Consider the following 19,217-nt stretch of genomic DNA (forward strand, 5'->3'; position numbering starts at 1 on the left):
TCCAATAAAACCAAGGTACCCATATATTGAACAACAAATTACATCAACATAAGTTCTCTCTCTGGCAATTTCAAAGCACAATTCTCATCAATATTCTGTTACACTACGTGTTTAAATTTACTATTACATTAATGTGTTTGACGGGAAAGGTTAACCAATTCTAATCAGTCAAATCAATGTCAAGAAAATCAAGATCATCATCATCTTCATCGTCAGCAGCAGCAGCAGGATGAACCGCCAAAGGTTCGACCACATTTACCAATGTCTCCACCTCCACCAGTCCATTTCTTGCATCTGCATTTCCATCTTCATTCGCATACATCTCATTTTCATATGCCTGGGGGGCATGCTCCATCTCATTATCAAGGATCCCCTACAGCCAAAATTCAAGGTTTTTAGGAAGTTTTCCATCAGTGAAACTGAAACCTAATTAATACTCAATTTTTTTTTTCCAAAGCACAAGCTCAAAGAAGGGTTTAGTTTGGAGAGTACCTCATCTTCCTGCAAGGTTCGATCCTCTGTCTCCACTGTCCAGTCAACCAATAAGCTTTCTAGGACACAGTCAAGGGACACAGAACTGTCGGGTTTTCTTGTTAATTGGCGCTCTCTTAGACGCAAGTTGTAGTGAACATAGATAAGGTCATTCAACCTTTTTTGAGCTAGATGATTACGCTTTTTGCTACGGAACTGGTCATATGTACTCCAATTATGGTCACATCCGAATGATGAGCATGCTTGACTTAATATGCGAACTGCTATCCGTTGCAGATCTAAGCAATTTATTCCATGTTGTCGCCACCATGCAGCTAAAACAGCAAAAAATCAATCACTAATAAAACAAGCAATATTTTCCATGCAGTATTTGAAGATGAACATCTATATAATAAAACACAACTATGGGTGCCAATCAGCTCCAATTTTGTAGGCGGATAAAGATCCCCTCTGCCTACAGTTATGTAGACCCCACACTATCCACTTTATTGCCTTTCCTCTTCACCCCTTTCAACTTTATTGTTTTTCCTCTCCTCCTCCCCCTTTTTCAATAATATCTCTCCAGTTTTACAGTTTTACTATATTTCCTCTTTCATCCATTTTTCAATAATATCCTTCTAACTTAAATATCTTTCTTCTTTTACCCCTTTAACCCTGAAGAGGATGCCCATGCTGTAACACAAGCAAACTCTAGTCTATATAATAAAACATAATTGTAGGGCCGCCCACTTTGCTACAATTTGTGTGGTCCACCCTACTCACTTTATTGCCTTTCTTTTTCACCCCCTTCAACTTTATTATCTTCTCTCTCCCCCTCCCTTTTTTTAGTAGTATCCCGCCAATTTTCCTATCTTATCTCTTTTAACACTTTTCAATAATACACATCTAACTTTACTACCTTTCCTCTTTTATCCCTTTAGCCCACTTCATTGTATTTCCTCATCTCCCACTTTCTTAATAATACCTCTCCAACTTTGCTATTTTCCGTTTTTACCTATTTTAACTTTAAAGAGGATGCCTGTGCTGTAGGCACAGGAGAACTCTAGTGATTGAGAATGAAAGAATTATCACCTGGATCAAGCTCTGTTCTTGTACTTATAGCCAACTCGGTACCAAAATCGGCTTTCGCAGAAATAAAATCATAAATCTGAAACAGTAGGTATCCATATTAAAAAAAAACACAATATGTTCAGAGGTTCAATATTATTGAAACCACATGTGAATTATAATCATAAAATGAAATAACTGATACCTGCATGGAAGCAGAAATCCTCCTTGCATTATCTGGTTCTAGTCGGACAATACATTCATTTAGTCCACGAATAACCTCAGGAAGCTACAATTAAGTAGAAGCACATACCACTTTAGATTTGGGGAAAAAAGAGAAGATAAAGATAATGAGTTAAATAAGAAAAACAAAAGATATTCTTCATACTGCTAAAAAATCAGGACGATAACGATACGATGGATTGAGGAAGTAAGCTGCAAAGTACAAAGGATGGAGGAACAACGAGTTCCAGTGGTTGTCTATCACACTCCAGAATGGTCCATATTTTCGCAAATCGTCACCATGAATAGCTCTAATTGCATGCTTTGCTCTATACATGTCATTGTAAATGGTTGGCATCGACGGGATTCCATCACTATCTACCTTCTGAAGCACTTGCATGATTGGATCCACAGATTTGATTACATATTGCATCTTTTTCCAAAATGTAGAATTTAAGACGATTTTGCCCACTTCCTTTCCATCTTCCAATTTGGAAAACCGGGATGAAAGCCATTTGTTTGATTGGAACATTCTTTTAAGACCAATCCTATTGTCCAACAAGCTTTGCAGAGTAGCAAAACTAGCTGCAAACCTTGTAAAAGCTGGCCTTAGAATTTCCCTTCCCCCTGTAAATTCTTTTTTCATAAGATCTAATACCCAAGCACGGTTATAAATGAACTTTGTAACTTTTTTTCCTTTGTCCATGCACTCTCCCACCCATTTAATCTTCACAAAATCTTCAAGCATTTGATCAATACAATAGGCAGCACAAGGTGTCCAGAATAAATTCCTCCGCTTCTCCTCAAGCATCTTCCCGGCAACCTTATAACTTGAAGTGTTCTCAGTAACGACCTACAATGCAAGTTGGTACAACACATAAGGGCCTCACACTGCTAACCGAGATAAAGTTGAAAGACTTATAAAGACAAGGAACAAGTAATGGATGAGTACCTGAACAACATTTTGCTCACCCACCTCTTCCACAACTTTGTCCAATAACTTAAACAGATTAGCGGAATCTTCTACTATGAATGTTGCATCGACTGAGGAAACAAAATACACACCACGTGGGCAAGATACCAAAAAGTTGATTAATGTCCTTCCCTGTGAATCTTTCCAGCTATCTGCCATAATGGTACAACCCGTAATAGTCCAAGAAGCCTTCAATTCCACAAGATACTCTTTAATAGTTCCTATTTCATCTTGGAGAAATTGACCAGATATCAGTTGACTTGAAGGGCCTTTTAAACCTTGTCCATATTGACTAACCAACTCTAGCATCTTATGGAAGTATGGGGAACTGGCTGCATTTGAAGGAATTCCCGCATGATAAAAGAATTTGCAGATTGCAGAGATCACTTCCTTATGATTTCTTCTATCAGATCCTGACTTAATCATTAGTTTCTTGTAGGATGGTGGTGTATGGCTCTTCGGCGTCTTTACATGGTCCAATCTTGATCTTTTCAGTTGCGCTTCAGTACCCATGCCAGGGGATCTCCCCATAAGTCTCTTCCTTGTATCTTTTCCAGAACTTTTATCACCAATCACCAGATTTTCCTTACTTCTAATATGTTCAGGATCTTCCTCTTGCTGCTCCTCTTCATCCTCGTTATCCGAATGCAAAGAGAAAGCTGCGATCTCTTTAGCTTCGGGTCTCTGGGTTCTCCTACCGGTACGATGCCATTTCATGTTCTCCTTCATTTTAAGATAAACTTCCTCAGGAGCATTTTTACAAGACGCAACTTCTCCAGGGATCCTAGCTAGATGTTGTTTAAACCTGTTTATACCTCCACTAACTGTTTTTTCACAATAACTACATTTTACCTTTTTTTTACTTTTATCTTGAGCAACACCATGTTCCCATCCGGGGTCTACGTATCCTAATGATCGAAGAGGAGTCCGACTCCTACCTAAATTCGCATCACCCATTACCTGCTTTCCCTTGCTATTATCACCAAGAGGTTCATCTTCCCCTTCATCATTAGATTGCATGTACAATGTCACCACCCCACCATCTTCAGCAGCTTGCGTTTGTTTCTTAGTAGATACGTATCCTTCCAGATATTCTTTCATTTTCAGGTAAACTTCCTCTGGGGCCTTTTTGCAATGTGTAGCTTCCCCGAAAATTCTAGCTAAATGTTGCTTTAATCTGTGAATTCCACCACTAACAACTTTCCCACAGTAGTTGCATTTCACCTTCTTTTTCCTATCATCTTGAGCAGTGCCGTGCTCCCATCCAGGGTCGACAAATCCAGCGGAACGAAGTCGGGCCATCCCTTCGACCATTCAGCACGTTGCACATCAAAAACTTTTGCCCTCTTTTGATTCAGCCGCTGCATAATTGGGAGGAGGGTGGTCAGTTACATATAAAAGGAAGTACAGTCGACACTATACTTCCAGCAGCTTAAAGCATTGCTCGTTTTTAGAGAACAGTTTAACTCAGCAAGCACCAGCAGATGATATTTTTTTGCAACACAACATAATTAAAGAAAATATGAAAAAAAGTAAAGATGATTTCAAATACATTATTTTTAATAAGATTGTGGTGTTTTCTGAAATCCATTGTTGAAGCCTTCAAAACCCCATACATGAGAAATAACAACGAAAAGACAAAATGCCCAAAACAAACTTGATTGTTGAGAAAGATCTATTTAGTTTTTTGAATGACAACTGAAACTCCACTCGCACTTTGTAACATATAATACACCTAATCTAGAGAATTTGTGATAGTTTTGAACAATAATTTTAAAATTTTCCAATTAATATTTGAAAGAAAAGGCCGTATAAATTAAAAATATCATACAGAAATAAAATTACTGCTATAAAAAAGATAAGAAAAATTCATTCAAATGGGAATAGTATCCAGGAATTGAACTTACGCCTAAAAATACATCTTGCATCATCAATGAGTTTCATTATTAGTCTAATATTCTTAACCTCAATGAGTGAGTATAATCACACTACCTCACTTATGCCTGAATTTCGGCACTAGTGAGAAGCTAATCTGATAAACTATCAAATGATTCCAAGATTATGCAGTTCAATAGGTAAGGTAGGCCGTTTGTTTTTCTTCTTCTAAGAAACGTAAAGAAAAGAACCCAACATTCAGATTCCTTGGGAAGGTGAATCAGCCTCCCAACATGTTATGTACTCAAATTCAAATTCTTCTCCTTTCCCCAAAGGTAGGCTACATCAATGTATAAGCTTCAATTGAGTTTGGAATAGCATTTAGGGGCCGGCTTTCAGATTCATGCATTCAAAAGCACTTGCTAGAGACTAGAGAAAACGTAAGTTTGGTGGGCACTCAATTTCCGGATTCATAAAAACCAGAAGCCAATCTCAAATTTTTTTATTTTGTTTTTTTTATGAAAGCTGGACAGGATGAAAATTATGGGATTTGTAGTAAAATGTCCCCATTTATAGAAAAAACTTCCCCAGATTATTTCCACCATTATTTCTATCGTCTCATCTTCACTCTCCACACATTGTAGAATGCAAACAACTACTTTTTTAACTTGATTCCACCAAACACCCCAACAGCTTCTGGAAGTGCTTCTAGACTCCAAATTACACTGCTTGAACACAATCTTCAAACAATCAATGTCACAAAAAATATTTTACAGTTAGCGATTGCACAAAAGCACTTCGGTTGGAAGCAGAGCTACACCAAATAGGGCCTTTGTAACTAGTTGAGTCATGTGACTTTGGATTTTGGACGTTGAGCAACAGAATGCAAGAATTGCTGGATGTTTAAGACAGCGCTATGCACCCCTTGAATTATTTATAGCTTCTTTTAAAATGTTGGATCTTCACTTCCGAAGAGTAGCCTCTTCAACTCTCATCACTATCAACATGGTTCCACAGATACTAGTGCAAGGCTCTGATACCAAAATGATGGGAATCTAACTAATTTGTTCACTTAGGATGGTGTATCGGCCTCCTAACATACTAAGCACACATTTCCATAAACGATAATTAAATAATAGATAATCCTACATGACTTACCCAAGTGGTAAGATTGTCGATAGGCAAAGCAAAAAAGAAAAAGGCTCTTCAACAAGTCCAAGACATGCAAGATGTCAAAAGGAGGTATATTTGCAATCTAAACTATATCCACACATATCATACAATCTAGGATACCAACAGTACATGCAAGTTCATTGAACTGCATGGGTCCCACGTGCGAGCATGAATGTGTTCTATTACAAGATCAATTTTTTTTTCACCCATCATCAGCCCTTTCCAGCATCCAAGCACTCTTACTAACCATGTAATTTTTCGTTTGTGGGTAAGCTGGGATTGAACCCATTACCTACTGTACATCAACCAATTGAACATGGGTACGAACTGAATGAAATCACCACTCACCAAACCTAAGAACCTGAATGAATTAGAATCCCTATAATTGATCTAGAAATCCTACACCTTAAGATCCCAACAAAGAAACTATTAGGTTTTAGTGAACCAATTGCAGCTAAAAAAAAATCAATTGAAAGAATTTCATCTGTATCCCGATCTCTATAAAAAATTTTCTTTTTAACAACTTGTCATGCAAGGAGCAAAATTTGACCAAAAAATCGAGAAAGATTGAAAATTTAGACTTATTTTTCCGAGATTTGATGAAATTAAAGTGGAATTGTAGATAGATTAATGAAATTTCTAATTTCTCCGTACCTGCAATGGAATCGGATGCGAATTCGGTGAAAACCCTAGAAGTTTCCTCCCTTCATCGCCCTGCATCTTCTTTGAATCTTTGTTGCCATTTCGAACACTTGTATGATAAAAAGGTCGAATTTTTTAGGGTTCTTGTTACAGTGACGACGGTGTGCAGAGTGCCACCATCTGCTTCGAGAGAAGAATCGTTTACGTCGTGAGTCGCGACTCGTGAGTTATTGAGTGGAGAGGTTAGTGCAGCCAAGTCAATGCATCTGGTCAAACCCGATTTGATTAAACTATGTGGAGTTTGGACTTTGGAACGAGGCGTTGGACTTAGATCCATATGGATAGACCCCGAAAGTTACAGGATCTGTTAGAGGTATCAATGGGCCAAGTTTTGACCGGGCCCATTGACAATTCTAACAACATTAGTTGGTGTAGTTTTATTTTTTATAATATCAATTATTAAATTTGATCAAGTCAATTTTATTACAACACACTATATATTCTTCACATGTTTTATTTATGACTAATGATAAAATAACGCGTTAAATTGTACGTGATTGACGTGGCAAGTGCACAAAACTGTAAATCTTTTTCTTCGGACTTTTACTTTGTGTATCCCGAAGAAAAAGATCTATGATTTTATGCACTTGCCACGTCAACTGCATACAATTTAGTGTGTCATTTTATCTTGACTCTTAATTTATCCCTCTTAAAAGTAGTTTTTTCTTGCTAATCAATAATTTGGGGGGTTTTGTTAGGGCACATGTTAAGGTGCATTGAACACACCTTGGAAATAAGCATTTCAGTATATTTTGCTAAGAAAAAAATAATAATAATAATATTGAAGTTGAGCATCATAAATAAGAAGATGAAATCCAAAAGAATGTATGTGGAAATGAAAAACAAATATGAACTCACTCTCAATAACATTTTGTTTAGTTAGCCCCAAATCTATGGAATCAGATTACTTGTTTTTGATCGATTAAAATTTAGGGTTGCAAAATATTTTTTTTAAGTAGTTTGTATAATTTTGGGGCTTTCCTCAATATCCTTAAAAAAATTATTTACCATTATAATAAACAGTATATTTATAAATAAATAAAAATCTTATTCACTCCTAAACAAATTCTTTTGAGACAAAGCATGAAACATTCAAACTTCTATCATGGGAAGATATTCTTAGATTTTTCCTTTTAAAAAATAAATATGTAAGAAATCTATACAAATCCTTAGGAATTACATATTTTTTTTTCTCCTCCCTCTCCAGTCTTCACAATAGTTTGAATTTGAAGCTAGAAAAGTCTTATAGATTGAGTGGGTCAAGTTCAAATCTTAGAGTACTTAACTTTTCTTTATTAAATTAAAGGATGCATGTCAAATATGCCTTATTATCCTATCCAAGAGGGTATATATATAAAAAATAAAATAATAAGGACAACATATCATCAAAATTAAAATTATTTGTTGGAAAAGCTAACTTATACTGGACAAGATAATCCAAATTCAACACCACAATCTCAACCTACCTACATGTACATTAAATTTAGGTAGCAAAGTAGTGAGACCAGGAGTTGTTACAGGAAAACCAATAGAAAGTACCAACAATACAAACTGTCTCTCATTTCCCAACCTCACGTAACCACCCTAAATTTAACTATCAGTATTATCTCATCCCATGCACACATAAGGGTTAGTACCCTAATTTTGGCACCCCTTACATCCTATAACATCCCCTCACCAAAATCTCCTCACACCCCCCCAATTCTTTCTTTTGGGGCTACGACCAATTGTCGTAGCCGAAACAGTACAAAAAAAATAAAAAACAAAATGACAGGTAAGGTGGTTGCGGTGGTTGTTTCGATCATCCTTGTCGTGGGTGTCATTATTGGTGTTGTTGCAGTTGCAAACCATGGTGGCAACTCCTCGACTTCAAGCACTGATAGTGGTGGTCTATCCACGGGGATGAAGGCTGTTTCCGCCATTTGTGCCCCTACTGATTACAAGGAAGCTTGTATAAATAGTCTTAGTCCAATTGCTAATAATGGTACCGTTGACCCGAAAGATCTTCTAAAGGCCCTTATTGAGGTCACCATTGAAGAGGTGAAGAAAGCATTTAACAACTCTGGATCGGTCGGTAATGCCACTAATGATTCCACCCAAAAGATGGCACTTGACGATTGCAAGGACTTGTTACAATACGCCATCGATGAGCTCCAAGCCTCGTTCTCGATGGTTGGAGATAGTGAATTACATACAATGGATGAGCGGTCTGCCGAACTTAAGAATTGGTTGAGCGCTGTTATTTCATACCAACAAACGTGCATTGATGGCATTACCCACCCCGAATTGAAGTCCGCAATTCAAAACGGGCTCTTGAATGCCACTCAACTCACGAGCAATGTCCTTGCTGTTATCACCGAGATCTCCGAGATCCTTGGCACATTTAATATCCCAATTAAGATTAACCCCAACTCTCGACGACTACTTCAAACTGAGACCGATCAACAAGGGTATCCTATCTGGTTTTCTGTGGCTGATCGTAAGCTTTTGGCATCCCGGAAAGGGGGTCGAGTGAGACCTAATGCAATAGTTGCAAAGGACGGTAGTGGACAGTTCAAGACTATCGCTGATGCTCTTGCCGCATACCCGAAAAACCTCAAAGGAAGATATGTAATCTATGTTAAAGCTGGGATCTACAATGAGCATATTACAGTGACAAAGGATCAAGTTAATGTCTTCATGTATGGAGACGGGCCAAGGAAGACTATCGTCACTGGACATAAGAACAACCATGACGGTGTCTCAACCTTCCAGACGGCCACCTTCGGTGAGTTGATATATCCATTAGTGTACTTTCTTAATGTTCTTGTTACTGTAATTTACTATCTAAATTTTTAGTCTCTAATGGCTTCATTGAACATTATTGTTGCAGCGGCGATTGGAAAAGGATTTATAGCCAAATCCATGGGATTCCAAAACACTGCTGGTCCTGAGGGACACCAAGCTGTTGCTCTACGTGTCCAATCAGACATGTCAGCCTTCTTCAATTGCAGGATGGATGGGTACCAAGACACATTGTACGTGCAAGCCCATCGTCAATTCTACCGCAATTGTGTCATCTCTGGCACTGTCGACTTCATCTTTGGTGACTCTGCCACAGTTATACAAAACTCATTGATCATTGTAAGGAAGCCCATGGACAACCAACAAAACACGGTGACTGCTCACGGACGGACTGACAAACGTGAGACCACTGGTCTAGTGATCCATAATTGTCGTATAGTTCCAGAAAAGAAGTTGTTCCCCACAAGGTTCACGATCCCCACGTACTTGGGTCGCCCATGGAAAGAATATTCTAGGACGGTTATCATGGAGTCGACTCTCGGAGATTTCATCCAATCGGAGGGATGGATGCCTTGGGCGGGTGACTTTGCATTGAACACATTGTACTATGCTGAGTACGCGAACCGTGGTCCAGGTGCAAGGACCAATAGGAGGGTTAGATGGAGAGGTTATAAGGTGATCACTAATAGAATGGAAGCCCTTCAATTCACAGCTGGTCCTTTTATACAAGGAAATCTATGGTTGAGATATACAGGTGTGCCTTTTCTCTTGGGGTTTAGGCATTGAAGACATGTTTGTTGTATTAAACAAAGAGAGTGAGAGGGAGAGAATTGAGATTTGAGAGATGAGTGAGATAAGAGATTATTAAAAATTAAAAAAAAAAAAAATTCCTTCTAATTGTAGAAAGTTTGAATAAAACTTGGTGGAACAGACTTCACACATTGTCATAATTTATCCTTATTATTTATTTATTTGTTTATTATAATTTGATTAAAATTAAAGTTGTTTGCTAGTGATAATTGTAAGAAGATCACAAAGTTGATCACTTAAAGTCTATCTTAGAAGATCAAGGCCAATTGGCTAAAGAAATGAAGTCAAAATATATGAGTTTATATTTAACTTTCAACATAAATCTTATGAGTACCTCAAAATAACCCAACTCAAGGGGTCCTTGTTCTAGTGGTATAATTTTATTGATAGGCGGACAAACCCTAAGGGCTCATATTTTTAGCGGCACCTCTAAAATTTAAAAAATTGTTTTGGGCACTCCGTGTTAAAATCAATTTGTTTTTACGTTAGTGCATGTTGCACCCCACTTTTACCAAAATCCCCGGCTTCCCCAAAATGTACCCCATCTCTCCGCGTCATTTTCTTTTCCTCCACAACGTACTCATCGTCCTCCACCTGCTCTCTCTCTTTCTTTCTCACCACCACTACAACCTCTACCACATGATGCCAAATAAGATGAAGAGGAGAGAGAGAGAACGGGGGTCCATTTTGAAGAGGAGAGGAGGGGAGGGGGGGGGGGGGTGTTTTTATTTTTCCCAATAGAAAATCTAAAATAGAAGGGGCTTTCATGTTGATGTATGGTTGTAGTATATTGAACAGGTAATATAAAAATCATGAAATATTTAAATTATATCTTTTATTATTTACTATTATAATGAGAGAAGGCAGACTACAAAGCGGTTCGACACCAACATTTAGATTACAAAAAGGCCCCCATCTTAATCTTTAAACTTAATATAATCGGGGTCATTACCTTTGATCAGAATCCTAGAAAATTGCAATCACAAGTCCCTAGATCATGATATTTAAAATCACCCTATAACTAATTTTTAAACTATAAATAAGGTTTTAGATAAATGTACCCTTGCATATACCACTTTCTTCTACCTATAGTATGCAATAATATTGGAACTGACATAACTGAAATATCCAAAGATACTAAACGTTCAACCAAGATACCAATCCTGGTAAAATATTTCAAAAGAAAGAATATATTGGCCCACCAACTTTTACTTAAAGCACACCAATCCTTTTGAAATTAGAGGATTGTTCAGAAATAAATTCATGTGTAATAAATAAAAGTAGGCGTGTTTATGGAAGCTATCTTTCTAAATCATAAATATAATATCAATCGGCATGGATAATAGATTACAAAAAGTTAACAAACTTGACTTTCATATCTTACAATACTTGTCCATGAAGAAGATGTTTTGAGTGGGTTGGGAACGCTGGCTTCACTTAACACTTTATCTAATTATGAACCTATAATTTTTTCTGAACATTATCAGTGTTAAATTTGCCATAAAGTCTTCCATTTATTAATTATGGTTCGATTACATATTGTGAGCCATTTGATGTGATGGTGTGTCTCCCTTCCTTATCAATAACCAATTATTTTTTAACAATTGCTGATGATTTCTCTTGATGCATATGGGTGTATATTTGATTAGATATAACTCTGAATCCGCCATCTCTTGAAATCTTTCTGAGCAATTAGAAATCAGTTTAATCGTCAAAGTTGACAAATTTGGACAAACAATAGAACTGAATTATTAAAAAAAGAAAATTTTTATTTTTATTTTTTAAGAAAATATTATAATGCCTTATCCCAAAGAAAATATTAGAAGCTTCAACTTGTACGTTCCTTATTTAACAAAACAAAAGACTCATCGTAACTAAAGTGGTTGGATGGATGTTTTGTTGGAACAGAATTTGTTTGAATTCATATTAAACAGAAAGTATTCCATGATCATAATGGATTGCAGTAGAAATGATTCAACCAAGTTGCTTCAAATAAAAACATGGAGAATCTGCACAGAAATAGAATGAGAGAACTTGTCTGCTAATGTGGTAGTTCAGAGGCGGATTTAGAGTGGGGACACTTGCCCCCACAAGAGTTTTCAAATTCTATGGATTAATGTGCTATTGTGACAGATTTTAGCAGCGGATAAAGAAATTTACCACTATTTCCCCCACAATTTTTTTTTTCCCACTCTTAGTTGCCCCCACAACTATTTTTTTCACTCTTAATTGTCCCCGCAATTTTTTTTTTACTCTTGGTTGCCCCCACATGAGCAAAAGCCTGGCTCTGCCCCTGTGGTAGATTGAAATTCGTGCTCAACATGGCGACCTTAAGGTGATCACATAGTGCAAACCAATTGAGCCCCTGCCCTGCCCTGCCTAACTTGGCATGTGGTGTGTTTTTCCTGTATCTGTCTCATTAATGTTTACAAGAACCGTGATTAATCAACGTGGCAAAACATAAGCGGCTGTACACGGCTGACGTGGAAAGGGCACAGAACCGTAGATCTTTTTCTTCGGGATACACAAGGAAAAGATCAATGGTTCCATGCCCTTGCCACATCAGCCATGTACAGACTGCCTATGTTTTGCCGTGTTGATTCATCATTAGTTTGTTTACAAAGGCTCATTCACAAGTGACACATGTGCAACTCACTTTCTCTTTTTCCCATCCAATGCGTTCAGTAAAGAAACAACAAATGAAACAAGTAAACCAATTCAAATAGATCACTTGAGATCAATTTTTTTTTTCCATAAATTATTATAAGATTTGAAATACATGTAAGTCACGTACTTACTTCGAAGAAGAAAAAAAGAGACAAATGGAGGTCCTACTACTCAGTTTAATATGTTCTTAGCATCTCCACTGGATCACAAAATGAATTTGCAACAACCTTGGCACTCATACAGATACTTGTGTTGTCAAAAGCTGTTGACTTTGGCAAATACCCAGATCAGTTGATAGCTTTGTACATAACTGCAGTCACCATGCATACGAATTAATATATGTTATTATGTGCCATTCAAAGTGCAATACAGTGATCTGTGTCCAATTACTACAGAGAAAAGGAGGCATTGGAGAATACCTTTCTATACAATAAGGAATCCCCGTGTGATTTTCTCAATTCTACTACATAGAGAGATGGACTGATCTCGAAAACCTGCAAGAATTTCAAAACACAATTAATATTGGAATTAGTTTTAATTAAAACACATGTTAATAAAGAACTAAAAACCTTAAGAAGCCACATTTTGGTTACATGAGCATTCAGTGATTTCCCAAATGTTGAATCATGAGTAGAATTCAAATTCTTGGATCATTAGGTAAATAAAAGATTTTCTTCATAAATTAAATGAAATAATATAAATTTTTTTTTTATAAACATCATATAAAGAATATATTGTTTAAAGATTTACAAATAAAGACAGCAATCTGCCTAGCAGCTGTGCAAGACATTGTTCAAAACTTAGTTCTATAAACAATTTTTTTTTAAATGAAATCCAAAATCATACCTAATAATAATTTTTTTTTAAAGGAATCTACAAAGGAGGAAGGCAAAAAATAATTGGGATGATCCTTGTCCTCCATAGCATTACTTTATCAACAAATTAAGTAGCAAATAGTTTTGCTTTTTGTACTGTTTAAAGCTTATGAAAAAAAATACAATCGCAGGAACAATTGTTCTTATTTGCAAATTGTACCCCGAGATTTTATTTAAATGATAAGATTTAATAGAATTGTAAGATTCAAATCATGGATGGTACATGCATAGTAAGGAAATCATAGGATTTTGTTTTTTCTTTAGGATTTCATACTTGAGTAGTTTTTGATTAGTCTGAAATATTAATTCATAGGTTCTTTATGCCAATGTTCCCAAAAACAAGTTGCTCAAATGGAAAAAAATTGCTCACCTCTGCTGCAACCGAAAGACTTCCTAGGCTCTTCTGACTCTTATTCTCTTGCATCACCCTCAGCTGTAGATAGAAGCGAAAAAAAAAAAAAACAAATTTTCTGTTGAATGGTGGGAAATCACGTAAAACTGCCTACACTTGGCACTGACAAATGACATGAAGAAAATGAAACACATGCTATGCTGAGATTAGCTCATTTTCACATTAACAAATCAATGATCACTATTCTAACCTTTCCATTTCTTTTCATGGCCCGAAATCCCATTTCCGTGACAATACCTTCAATCTTCTCGAGTAAATCTTTTGGGGAGTAATTAGATGTGAATCTGATCTTCCTCTCAGAAACATCCTGTAATTTCTCAAAATTGGTAAGGAATTATGCATTTATATGGGCAAAGAAAATATTTAAGAGGTACTACTAGGCATCATTTTTCCAAGAAAAGAAAGAATTTCTTTGTTTCATCTGATAAAAATTTGAACCCAATCAGCAAGTAATGATTGATCTAGTATCATGTTTCTCTACAATTTTATAATTTCACGTGGTACTTTAATCTACTAAAAAATAATTTGAGAGAAGGATATAAAACAAGAGAGAGATGATTACAGCTCTCACCTCTTTCTCGAAGAAGCCTGAAAGATCCAGGCATGACGACATTCCAATTAGCTCAAAGGCATTGATTCGGGTGGGTGAACCTGGATGCTTTTCCATTTCCGTTGGCTTCAACAGAGAAATGGATTCTATTTTAGTTCAAATTAAGACCACAAAAGCACACTCAGGAGTGACTAAACTAAAGGTTAGCCAAGTTTATACCACATCTTGTATCGAGAAGGCTTCGTCATCAATGTATATGTCTTCTTCTTCATCTTCAGGACTAGCTGGAGTGTAATCTTGCTTGAACCATTCATCTTCTTTGATCCCTGCCATTGTTATCCTTGTACATGGATTTGGATCAAGTATCCTCTTGATCATGTTTCGAGCACCCAACGAGACCCATTTGGGAGTCTTAGCATCTCCCTTGAATATCTGCATCAGAAAATAAGATCACGGCCGTAAGGTTATTGTACTCCACGGTAAGGTTATTGTACTTATATATGGGTAAGAAAATGAGCCATCTCTTGTGTACCTTCTGATAGAGAACTGCAAGATTTCGGTCATCAAAAGGGAGAGAGCCTGTAAGAACCACATATAAGATAACACCACATGACCAAAGATCAGATGTGGCGCCGTCATACCCTCTATTTGCAAGAACCTGTTGACATAGTCACAGTATCACCAATCAGCAAAACATCACCAATGGCCTAAACAATAAACATAATACTACAAAGTTGTAATTCATTAGCACCTCTGGAGCAACATAGTGGGGACTTCCACAGGTTGTATGCAGTAACCCGTCATTCTGATTTTCCAGATACAAATAAGTATGGAATGATTAACAAATTAATTTCATTTGCATATATAAAGTAGAATAATAAGTATCCTTAAACATACTGTACCCTGAAATGTTGAGGTAAAGCACTTAGGCCAAAATCAGATATCTTTATATTCCCTTGTGAATCAACCAGAACATTCTCTGGCTGCAAATTAGAGCAACATATTTGAATGAGGAAGACAATATATATGGTAATATTATTATTTTTCCGTCGAAAGTCAAACAATACAAGATGGGTAAGTCATGGAAGTGAGATATGTAAACAGAGTTAACCAATCTCACTCAGGTTATTGTTTCTATAACTTCATAGTTCACATAGTAGAAATTAATTTTTGTAAATTGTATGAGATTACCTTTAGATCCCTATGGTAGACTCCTTTGTCATGACAGTAGCTCACACCGTCAATTAACTGTTGGAAGAGCTTTCGGCCTTCGGCTTCTGAAAGCCTTCCTTTCAATGCCTATATGAACATGTCATAGTTGTCAAAAACAACATAGAAACCAATGGCAACTCAATAAATAGTGAATTTTTACAATGTGAAAGAAATGAATTTAAAAATAAAAAATAGAAAAATAAGTAATCGATGTAAAAGAAGCTTCCTTACAATTTTATCAAATAATTCACCACCAGTCACATATTCAAGAACCATATAAATCTTGGTTTTGCTTGCTAAGACCTGCAAAACCAATAATTTAACTGAAGCAGTCAGAAACAACTGGTAGGGAAACTTCAATTGTCCATCATTCTAACCACCAAAAAATTGGGGAAGCCAAAAATTAAAAAAATCAATCATGCAATAACACATTAGCTAGCCTCATTCAATGTGATTTGTTGAGTTGTCAACAATATTTAAAGAGCCGTGATCACGAACCAGTATGGTGTCCCATTCCTATATTTATAGGAACGGTGTCAACATGGCACATTTTGATTGTAGAATAAACACATTGGGCTGCATGCACGGCTTGATTAGGAGCACGATGTGTTTCAAACTCCAATAAAAGTGTGCCACATAGACAAAATTCCTATAATATAATAACGGGACATCTTACTTTATCCTCAGGACTCAGGATCCAATACGGTGTCCCATTCCTATAAAATAGGAATGGTGTTCTATGTGGCACACTTTAATTGGAGTTTGAAACACATCGTGCTCCTAATCAAGCCGTGCATGCAGTCCATTGTGAATGTTATCCAATTCAATCGTGACACGTAGACACATTTCCTGTAATGGATCTCGACTCTATCCTCAGTCTATTTAAAAAGGTTTTTCATTTTAAAATTTAAAATTGTAGGAGAAATGCTGCACATGAATGGGTATGGCCATTATAAAGTATAGGAAAATCCATCATTAACATTGTAGTCTGAAGTGACAGACCAGGGAAACAAAATCATTTACAGTTGTGCAATCTAATAAATTATAAATTAACAATTGGGTAGGTCCGGTCCAATCAAGAAGATCATAATAATATATAAAGTCAAATTACTCAAAAACGGAAGGAAGAGTTGTTCTTCCAAATCCAATACTAAGTCCAAAATCTGAATTGGTGGTGTTGCTGGGTCATACGAGAATTGAACAACGACGTTTGTGGAAACTATTTTTTTTTTTTAGTCATTTAGATTTGGAAAAATTAAATTGTTGACTGGTGGAGAAGTTTTTATGCATATTAGTAAAACATCAATCAAGACCGTTGATTTAGTGGTCCATCTTATTGATGAGTCATTTGTTCAATAAATTAGTTGGATCACAGGACCACATCTCTCTCGTTCTAATGGATAAGCCACGTGTTCATTCTAGATGGCTCGACACATCAAACATGTAAGAGTGGAGACCCTCAATCATGTAAGTTAAGAAAACAAGTGGGGTCCCCACATCTACATCCATCTAAATTTGTGGTTCAGATTTACAGCAAGTGTGTCAGATGGTCCCTTAGTATATAGATAATAATTTCCCTTCTAATGCATAAAATAAAAAATTAATTATTAAATTTCCTTTCCTCCAATCAGTCAGTCGTGGAGGGCTGTCTCTCGCCATAACATGGGCATAATAATTGCATTAGGTACAAACAATATAGTCAAAATTACGGTAATATCAAGAGTTTAGTGGACCCACATAGTAACTTTAGTCTGATTGGTGATTCTAACACACTGAATCCAACGGTTACAGATCACAAATGAATTTGATTTTGATGTGTGGGACCAACAACAAACAAAAAAAAAAAAAAAATGCCACGTGGCACATAAAGTATCGAAGATGAAGGGCAAATCAGGAAGCGAAGCGAAGCAAAGCAAAGAAGAGAGGAAGCAAAGTGTTGTTGACTTGGAATCAATCCAGCAAGAAAGTTTCAAAATTTAGAGGAGAAAAAAAAAAAAAAAGTAATAATACTGAGATTAGTTGTACCTCGTATAATCTGACCACGTTTGGATGCTTCAAGAGCTTCAATGTTCCGATTTCTCTCTTTATCTGAAACAAAAATCATAAAATTTGATAGAAACACAAGAAGAGAGTAACAAGGAGAGAATAAAATTAAAAATTAAAAATTGTTCTAACCTGATCGCTAATATTGAGGTCAAGGATCCTCTTTTTCTCCAAAATTTTAACAGCAAAAGGCTGACCAGTTTCGAGATTCTTAGCAAACTTAACCTTACCGAAATTACCCTCGCCCAGAGTCCTTCCGAGCTCGTACTTACCAAGTCGCATTCCCTTCTTCTCGACCTCTCCCACCATCAAACTATCACACCCTTTCTTATACTCTCTCTGTTTTTCTTTTCTTGAATCAAAACTGTGAGAGATCAGGTGGTTGAGTCGTTGAGATGAGATGAGACGCGACAACCTCCTTCTTTTCGTCTTTCCTTTTATAATTGAGATTTGAGAATTGAGATTGAGATGAGAAGAAGAAGAAGAATGGAACTATTGCCTACACGGCACCAGACAACGACGTTAATGTTATTTATTACGCAATCCTTTTATTTTTTACTAAACGCACACCACAACATGTACTTTTTTATTTACGGCGATAAGTTCTCCAACGATCTAGAGAGTTATTGAGGATTAAAGACAAATACACATGGCCTGGCCCCACCTCATACGTGAATGCGACGCTTCTGGAGTCCGATTCATCATTAAAGTGATTAAGACCAAGAAACTAAAGCGGTCCTTTTATTTCCATCTCTCTTTTAGCAAAAAGTCTAGTTAAAAACGTCTAGTTCACCTACACCTACACCTTTAATAATTGATGATAAGAGTATTTTAGTAATATATATATGGTAAGGGCATGGAAACCAGAACATTAGTTTAGTTAGTTGGCGCTGGCCTCGTGTGTTAACTTGGCTGGGCTGTCAAAATTGGCCAAAACCCAAAAACGCTAAAAACGCCAAAAACAAGTTTACGGGAAATCGCCAGGAAGCCACCGACACATGAATTTGCTGTTTTCCTAAGCAAACTACAATTGAAATTCTTCCGATAACACCTTATTACACATTTAATTAGGCACAATAATCTTAAGCCATATTTTGTTAATTTTAATTTACAAGTATATACAAATATGCATTAGATTTATGAATAAAACTAAAAAAAAAACATCGAGCTTATGATTAGGACTTCATCATGAAAGGTTATTAAATCTAATGATTAGGAATTACTCGTCTAGTTGTATCAAATCGAATATTTATGTATAATGTTGTAAAGAGGGTTAATAGGTAAAAAAAATGAAAAGAGTACTATATGAGATGTCATCCATCAAATATGAAAAATTAATTCTTTTGTCCTACAAGGATCAATTTAATATGAGAGAGAGAG

The 19,217-nt window shown here is 36.4% G+C and overlaps 3 protein-coding genes across 3 annotated transcripts; 1 reads left to right on the forward strand and 2 right to left on the reverse strand.

The window, feature by feature from the left end:
• Positions 1 to 6,729, reverse strand: LOC147402610 (uncharacterized). Its single transcript, XM_086444321.1, has 7 exons — positions 6,437 to 6,729; positions 2,714 to 4,095; positions 1,928 to 2,614; positions 1,745 to 1,828; positions 1,564 to 1,639; positions 493 to 806; positions 1 to 373 (listed from the first exon to the last, which is right to left on the reverse strand). The coding sequence occupies exons 2-7, from the start codon at positions 4,046 to 4,048 to the stop codon at positions 161 to 163; spliced, it is 2,709 nt and encodes a 902-aa protein (XP_086300447.1). The 5' UTR covers positions 4,049 to 4,095; positions 6,437 to 6,729; the 3' UTR covers positions 1 to 160.
• A 1,522-nt stretch (positions 6,730 to 8,251) lies between these two features.
• On the forward strand, positions 8,252 to 10,235 carry LOC147402611 (putative pectinesterase/pectinesterase inhibitor 21). Its single transcript, XM_086444323.1, has 2 exons — positions 8,252 to 9,251; positions 9,357 to 10,235. The coding sequence occupies exons 1-2, from the start codon at positions 8,252 to 8,254 to the stop codon at positions 10,052 to 10,054; spliced, it is 1,698 nt and encodes a 565-aa protein (XP_086300449.1). The 3' UTR covers positions 10,055 to 10,235.
• Positions 10,236 to 12,817: 2,582 nt separating this feature from the next.
• Positions 12,818 to 18,869, reverse strand: LOC147402612 (CBL-interacting serine/threonine-protein kinase 1-like). Its single transcript, XM_086444324.1, has 13 exons — positions 17,970 to 18,869; positions 17,820 to 17,882; positions 16,026 to 16,097; positions 15,774 to 15,881; positions 15,485 to 15,565; positions 15,334 to 15,387; positions 15,115 to 15,240; positions 14,802 to 15,014; positions 14,604 to 14,708; positions 14,223 to 14,339; positions 13,991 to 14,053; positions 13,165 to 13,239; positions 12,818 to 13,055 (listed from the first exon to the last, which is right to left on the reverse strand). Exons 1-13 carry the CDS (start codon positions 18,144 to 18,146, stop codon positions 12,981 to 12,983), a joined length of 1,329 nt encoding a protein of 442 aa, XP_086300450.1. The 5' UTR covers positions 18,147 to 18,869; the 3' UTR covers positions 12,818 to 12,980.
• Positions 18,870 to 19,217: the final 348 nt, after the last annotated feature.

This window comes from Akebia trifoliata, chromosome 5 (genome assembly GCF_017979445.1).
Source record: "Akebia trifoliata isolate Shusen 1 chromosome 5, ASM1797944v1, whole genome shotgun sequence".
Taxonomy (NCBI): Eukaryota; Viridiplantae; Streptophyta; class Magnoliopsida; order Ranunculales; family Lardizabalaceae; genus Akebia; species Akebia trifoliata.

Excerpts from the sequence above, each read along its gene's own strand:
- LOC147402610 (XM_086444321.1), bottom strand. The coding sequence starts at position 4,048 with ATGGTCGAAGGGATGGCCCGACTTCGTTCCGCTGGATTTGTCGACCCT. Across the intron at positions 2,615-2,713 it reads GTGAGCAAAATGTTGTTCAG|GTCGTTACTGAGAACACTTC; the intron begins GTACTCATCCAT and ends CTTGCATTGTAG. Across the intron at positions 374-492 it reads GAACCTTGCAGGAAGATGAG|GGGATCCTTGATAATGAGAT; the intron begins GTACTCTCCAAA and ends TTTTGGCTGTAG.
- LOC147402611 (XM_086444323.1), top strand. The coding sequence starts at position 8,252 with ATGACAGGTAAGGTGGTTGCGGTGGTTGTTTCGATCATCCTTGTCGTG. Across the intron at positions 9,252-9,356 it reads CTTCCAGACGGCCACCTTCG|CGGCGATTGGAAAAGGATTT; the intron begins GTGAGTTGATAT and ends TTATTGTTGCAG.
- LOC147402612 (XM_086444324.1), bottom strand. The coding sequence starts at position 18,146 with ATGGTGGGAGAGGTCGAGAAGAAGGGAATGCGACTTGGTAAGTACGAG. Across the intron at positions 17,883-17,969 it reads ACCTCAATATTAGCGATCAG|ATAAAGAGAGAAATCGGAAC; the intron begins GTTAGAACAATT and ends TTTTTGTTTCAG. Across the intron at positions 15,015-15,114 it reads TTGCAGTTCTCTATCAGAAG|ATATTCAAGGGAGATGCTAA; the intron begins GTACACAAGAGA and ends TTTCTGATGCAG.